This window comes from Euprymna scolopes, chromosome 19, assembly GCF_053919585.1.
Source record: "Euprymna scolopes isolate OS-2025 chromosome 19, ASM5391958v1, whole genome shotgun sequence".
In the NCBI taxonomy this organism is placed as follows: Eukaryota; Metazoa; Mollusca; class Cephalopoda; order Sepiida; family Sepiolidae; genus Euprymna; species Euprymna scolopes.
Window position 1 is genome coordinate 13,525,604 of NC_136500.1, and position 7,680 is coordinate 13,533,283.

General features: G+C 30.3%; 1 protein-coding gene across 1 annotated transcript; it reads left to right on the plus strand.

Moving 5' to 3' along the window:
- Positions 1-391: 391 nt before the first annotated feature.
- Positions 392-5,815, plus strand: LOC145303419 (uncharacterized). The gene is made up of 3 exons (XM_080144748.1): positions 392-884; positions 2,230-2,325; positions 4,388-5,815. Exons 1-3 carry the CDS (start codon positions 819-821, stop codon positions 5,174-5,176), a joined length of 951 nt encoding a protein of 316 aa, XP_080000874.1. The 5' UTR covers positions 392-818; the 3' UTR covers positions 5,177-5,815.
- Positions 5,816-7,680: the final 1,865 nt, after the last annotated feature.

Below are 7,680 nucleotides of genomic sequence, written 5' to 3' on the forward strand. Positions count from 1 at the left end.
TATACATGGACAGAGATCTGCAATGTAAGTGTAAAAAGAACTGAAAACAGGAAGCCGGTGATGAGGGTAAGGTTTTCATGGTGAGGGGCGGGGTTGCGGATCAGAAGCATGAGAGAAAGAGAGGGAAAGAAGAAAGAAAGAGAATGAGATCGCGCAGGGCATGGGAATGTGCTCTGCTGTGGATTGTGCGCTGGTTATTTTTTTATTTCATGTTTTTATTTTTTTGTATTTTTTAAGCTTAGGGTTCGAGGCGGTGCTGGCGAGGGTGGGAGAGCAGGTCGGGCAGCCGCCACTCGTCAGCCATTTACCCACCTCCCTCTCTCTTCCCTTCGCTCTCCACCAACCCACCAACCGCCGACCCAACCACTTTTCTTTCTTTCTTTCTCTGGTCACACACGATTGCCAAGCGCGTCCGTCAGAATGTGTGGTAAAAATCTAGCGTGGGAAAGTGGCCGTTCTCCGCTTCACACACAGCTCGCCGGCTCAGCTCGTGTCCCCAAGGAGGGTGGGGAGGGCTTGCGAACACTTTATAAATACGGCCTGCTCAGATTGTCGTTAGATTATTGTCATATCTGCGGGCTCACCGGCCACAACTTATACCTCTCGTACTCCGACGATCGAACTTCTTTTTGGAAAATCATTTTTTTTCTTTTAATTTATTTTAAAAGGAAATTGTCTTTAACTGTCGATTCTTTATTTGGGTTAAACAGATACAAAACAAAAACGTTGGGAACAACCACCTGACGATCCGTATTCATTATCCGGTTTTCTTTCTCTGGATTTTGTTTTGAACTTTTTTTAAAATCGAAAACTTCACAATGTTGGACAGTGTTACTACCGTGGCTTCAAACGCCGGCCCCACCAAAACTCCAACACATAGAAAGGTAAGTCATTCGGCCCTTTATTTTTAACTTTAAATCTTTTCGATTTTATTAAGCATATTGTTAATGTTATCATAATATTGTTGTCATATTTTTTTAATTAAATAAAGAACCTCTCTCTTCTTACGGCGTTTCCAATCGTAGATATCTTATTTTCGTTTGCGTTGTAACATGACTTAAAACTAGATTATATCTTCTCTTAGCCACAGATAAAGTTTATAAATAGTAGATACTTCTCGTATGATATGCCATTATATACAGGTGCCTTGTGTCAATCATACAGTTGAACATGGCGATATCTATCTATCTATCTATATATATATATATATATATATATATATATATATATATATATATATATATATATATATACACATATACATATATATATATATATATATATATATACATATACATATATATATATATATATATATATATATATATATATATTAAGCAGGTAAAAAAAAAACTTGAAATATAAATATCGTTTGATTGTAAATTTAATTTTTAACAAATGATTACCTGTTATGAATTCTATTTATTCGTCGAGTCGTAGAAAATAAATCACAACGACTCCAGTTCAACGTGTGTTCAGTTTGAAACACGATATAAATAATAATTAAATAAAAATATAAAAATGTTGATTCAAACAATGGTTTTAGACTATCATAACATTGTCAGATATTGTCAGTGTCATAACATTGTCAGTGAAAATTTATTTTCAGGATACAATCTAAAACGATTATATCGAAATACATTCAAATATATCAAAATATATCAATAGTTTTATTCGTTTCTTTAAGTTTAAAAAAAAAAAATAAATAAACACTGAACACACATTTTGAAAGTTCAATTCGACTGCTCATGTTCAGCCAATCACGTGTGTTGCTAGTTTTTGAGTTTGGGAAAATGTTTTGATTGGCTACATGCGAGGATAAACAAAAATAATGTTTCAAATGAAGTTGACTAACAGTTTATTAATTTATTTAAACTAAACACGGTTCTTTTATTTAACATAAGCATAACTTAAATAATTGGTATATTTAAATAAATTTATATGTATTTTTAATCATGAAGTTTGTTTGGCATACTTTAAGCATTTAAAAGGCAACTCGTTTTTTTGGGGGGGGGTCTTGTTTTGTATAAACAAATTTAGATCTAACAGGTTTATTTATTTTTTACATGTTTACATTTGATATTTAACATAACTAATTGTTGAACACATTATTATTATTATTATTATTATTATTATTATTATTATTATTATTATTATTATTATTATTAAAATTTGATAATTAATATAATAAAATCGATGCTGATTTGTTTTTCTTTTGTGCAATTTCAGATCAATAAGTTGATGATGGAAAAACGAAGACGAACGCGAATCAACAACTGTCTTTCTGAATTGAAGACGTTGGTGCTGAAAGCCCTCAAAAAAGATGTAAGTATAAACGTTAACTATTTTAATAATAATAACATGACGATCATAAATTTGATTAACACGTGTTGATGGTAGTAGAACTTTAGAATAAGTAAACTAGTCGAACTAATATGTCTCGACTTAGAACATGTTATTTTAACTAATGGCTGCTTTAACTTTTAACATTTATTAAATAACGTCTATGCTTATTATATATATATATATATATATATATATATATATATATATATATATATATATATATATATATATATATATATGATTCGGAAGGCGGAAATATATATTCATTGAGTTTATTATTTGTAACAATTGTGGTTATAATTTATATGCAAGCTATATGCACTTCAAAAATACATTTTATATATTCTCCAGCTATAATTGTCCTCTATATTTTTATTTAATATATTTACAAGAATAACGTAAATTATATATATATATATATATATGTATATATATATATATATATATATATATATATATATATATGATAAAGACATCTGTGTTCAAAAAATAATTGCTAAAATCTAGAATTCACTATAAACAATGAATCTTATGACGTCACAAGTTGCTAGAAGTTGAAGGATCGCCTTGATTAAGTAAAGATAAAGATTTTTGTGAAAATTAAACAATTTTCACGTCATCAATATGTTTTCACGTCATCAATATGTTTTCAATAAAATTTAAAAATGGGTTTATGTGTGTGTTTGTATAAGAATTTAAATGTTATGAAAAGGACATTCCACTAATATTATTTATTGAATACGCACTTCACTTCGCTTTGCTTTTCTTGTCAAAATACTGTACGGGCGACTGGGAGGATGGGGGGGGGCTAGAGTTTAATGTCACTTTTTCGTCTTCTTCTCTTTCTTTCTGTGTGTACACAAAAACCAACATTTTCCCACGTGTTGGAAGTATGTAAATGAGACGGCTTTTGGGTTAGGCGCTGTGAGCGAAAGGTGGCGGGTTTTAAAGCGATTAGACAGGCGTAATAAAAAAAAAAAAGAAAAAGAGAGAAAAAAAATAATAATATTAATAGAAACAAATAAATTAAACAAAAAAAGAGAGAAAAAAGACTGACACACAGACACAACTCCTATGTGCGTTTTTTCTTTTCTTTTTCTCTTCTTAATTCCTTGAACCGCCCTTCCCTAAGCCTGTCTGCCTGCTCCCCCCCCTCCCCTTCACACACACACATACAAAAGCCTGACCTCCGGGGTCAGCCGTACATTAGGTTCCGTGGGAAAATGTCGCTGAGATGCGAACAAGACTCATGGACCAGAAAAGAAGGGAAGGCGATGGGGCCGAGGGGGGGGGGGGCAGGGGATTACAAGAGGATGTAGGTTGGATCTCGGCAGTATTTGAACCATATATGTATATACATCTATGCATAGAGACACATATAAGGTGTACGTGTTTATTACTGACTTACTGGATGAGGGGGTGGGACGGGAAGTGAAATGGGTGTCTTTTTATCCTTTTTCTTCGCCGTTAAAACAAGTTGTTGATTTTTATCCGTGGCTGTTAAAAGGCAACTCCCGATTTTAAGCAAGCAGTTTCGGTTATTATTAATTAAAAATAAAACGCATTAGGTTAGCAAGATTTTTTTTTATTTTCAATATTTTATTTCTATTTAATTATTTACTAGTTGATTAATTGGACATCACTTTATTTTAAAAATCGAATTTCATATATATATATATATATATATATATATATATATATATATATATATATATATATATATATATATATATATATTAATTACTAGATTATTTTATTCTATTTTAAGAAGTAAGTTCTATTGTCAAAATAAATAAACGTGGATTTTCGGCATCGAGGCCGCATAATTGATGTTTGGTGTTATTTTTTTAACTTAAAAAAATATTTTATTTATTTATTTTTACAATTTCGTTTTTTGCTGGAATTAAAGCACACATAAATTTATTTTTATTTTTTTGTATTAGTTATTATTGTTAGTAGTAGTATTTTTTGTTTGTCTGTTTGATGTTTTTGGAACGTGTCAAAATACTAATTTTCTTCTTTTTTATTTTCTTTTTCTTAGGGCGAACAGTTTTCAAAATTAGAGAAAGTTGATATCTTGGAGATGACTGTGAAATATCTGCACTTCCTCCACCAGCAGCAACAAGTGAACATCACCACCGACTCCCTAGGGGGCAAGTACCGGGTACCCCTCGATGTCTCCGCCGAGGTCATGCGATACATGAACAGTGAAGAGGCCCGATCTCGCCTCACTGACCACATCAGCAAGTGCGTCCGAGTAAGCAATGGATCGCCGACCCAACAGGTCGTACCAAACAGCGCCACCCAGACACCGACTCCAACGACAGTCCACCAACAACAGCGTCAACAGATCCCCACCCCACAAACACCACCAGAGCACATCCGTCACCACAGTCAACCTCAGACATCTCCCTTGGGGGATAACACGACGCACATAGTTCTTCCCATCGCATCCAAACAATCTGAGAGTAGTTTAATGATGACGGCTGTGCCCGAATCGCCCTACAAAACTCTGACCGTATCCTACACACCGATCAGTTCCCCCAACAACAACCGCAGTTCTCCGTCCACACATGCGATCAGCAATCCATCTAATTCCCTCGCGAGTCAAAACACATTCACATCTCCGTCAATTGTCCATATGAAAGCTCTGGTGTCGGACAGTAACGCTTCAAATGGTTGCTACGTGTCTACGGTACCTGTATACGTCGGCAGCATCAGCGAAGCAAAACCTTCATCGGCCACGTTGGCCGGTTTTTACACACACCAGCTCAAAAGAAACATCTCACCTGAACCTGTCAAAGAACTTCCTTTGTGGCGACCCTGGTGATTCATATGGCCTCCACATTCATCTCTCTTTTTTTTTTTATCTACATTATATTTTAAAAGACTTTTTAACATGAATTTGAGATACATCACGAACATGACTAATAAATACAAATTCTAATGGCATCTTTACATTATTTTTGTATCTCGTTTCATTCCAGCTCTTGCAAGTAACGCTAAAAAAAAGACGGAACTATTTTTTTATATAACTCTCACCGTCGACAAATCCAATCTTATGTCACAATAAATGTGTGGGGTCGATTTTGGTGAATAAAATATCAAGACTGCAAACTGAATAAAAGAGGCAAACACCATCTGAAAATGTCGACAACTCTCATCACCAGAACAAAACAAGCCTCCCATCATCAAATTTCACAAAAAAAAACTTTATTACTAACGTCTCATCAGTAAAATAAATCGTCATTTGATGGCGAATGTTTCAGAGCAAAATCGGCTGAAGAGCAAAAGGGGACCATGACGTTGAGTTCAATTGATTTGAGCTTCCATCTATATTTTTTATTTCTACTTTTTTTTAAGAAAGAACTATTTTAAAAACATTTTCCTGCCTTATACTAAGAGATTCTCTTAGTAATTGACAGGGACCACCACGAATAAATCAATAATTTACTTTTTCATAAAAAAATGTGTTTGTGTTATTTATCATTTTTCATTTAATCTGGGGTATGGAGATATGTGTGTGTGCGTGTATGTATATATATATATATATATATATATATATAGAGAGAGAGAGAGAGAGAGAGAGAGAGAGAGAGAGACAGACAGACAGACAGACAGACAGACAGACAGACAGAGCAAAAATGGTAATTAGTAAAAACCTGAAGAGAGTGCTCAATACTATTGCAGAGCAAATATTTATTTTTTTATTACTGTTTTATCTGCTTAGTTACACATGTTTCGGATACCGAATCGTATTAACGATCCAATAATAATTATGATTAATCATAGTAATTATTTCTGTAAATTCTGATGAAGTTATTGGATCGTTGATACGATTCGGTAACCGAAACATGTGTAACTAAGCAGACAAAACGGTAAATAAAAAAGAATATATATATATATATATATATATATATATATATATATATATATATATATATATATATATATATATATATATATATTCAAGCAGACGTTATTACAGCGGAGATACTTTGCTTTATTACTTTTTTATTTTTTTCCATTTTTCGTATAATCTTTTTTTATATCGAAATCGAAAATATTAATGAAAGTGCCATAGTTACCAGAGCGCTTTCGATTCATATTGTATTTAATAATGTCTGATTTAATAAATAAAAAAAAAATGCTGCCTTAATATACGAATAAGCATTTCTAATTTCCTTCAAAGTGATTTTATTTTCAAACAATTATTTAATTATTTCTACCAATTTCAAGAACATATATTTTTCATATGCAAAATAATACTTTTTTAGAGCATGAAGATATATGTTCTTTAAATAGACAGAAACAATTGTTTGTGGATAAAGTGTATTTTGATGAAATATGAAGTGTTTGTCTGAATAACCAAAATATTACATATTAAAATAAGATCTTGTACTTCTCTGAGCCACAAAATAAACCTTTGTGTTGACTTAATGTTATATATATATATATATATATATATATATATATATATATATATATATATATATATATATATATACATATATAAATATATACATAAATATATCTATGAATATATATATATATATACATACAAATATATATAAATATATATATATCAATATGATATAAATATATATATACGTATCAATATATATATATAAATATATATATATATCAATATATATATATATCAATATATATATATCAATATATATATACATATATATATATATCAATATATATATATATTGATATATATATACATATATATATATATATTGATATATATATATATATATATATCAATATATATATATATAAATATGTATATATATATATCAATATATATATATATATGCATATATATATCAATATATATATATATATATATATATATATATATATATATATATATATATATATATATATATATATATATATATAGTTCTAGTCTTTGGGAAGTTTCGTGTTTTGACTATCTTCTGGGAATGACCTTCACTCCTGATCTGAAATGGAACGCATACATCAAATCTGTTGCCAAGGTCGATGGAAAAATGGTTAGATCACTCTACTGCTCCAGTTTTCACTGCCGATGCAATCCTCTTTTTGTATAAGATTTTACATATTAAAATAAGATTTTGTACTTTATTAAGCTATAAAATAACTCTTTTTGTTATATATATATATATATATATATATATATATATATATATAACAAAAAGAGTTATTTTGTAGCTTATATATATATATGTGTGTGTGTGTGTATATATATATATATATATATATATGTGTGTGTATATATATATATGTATGTTTGTATACATATATGTATGTATGTATATATATATGTGTATATATGTATAT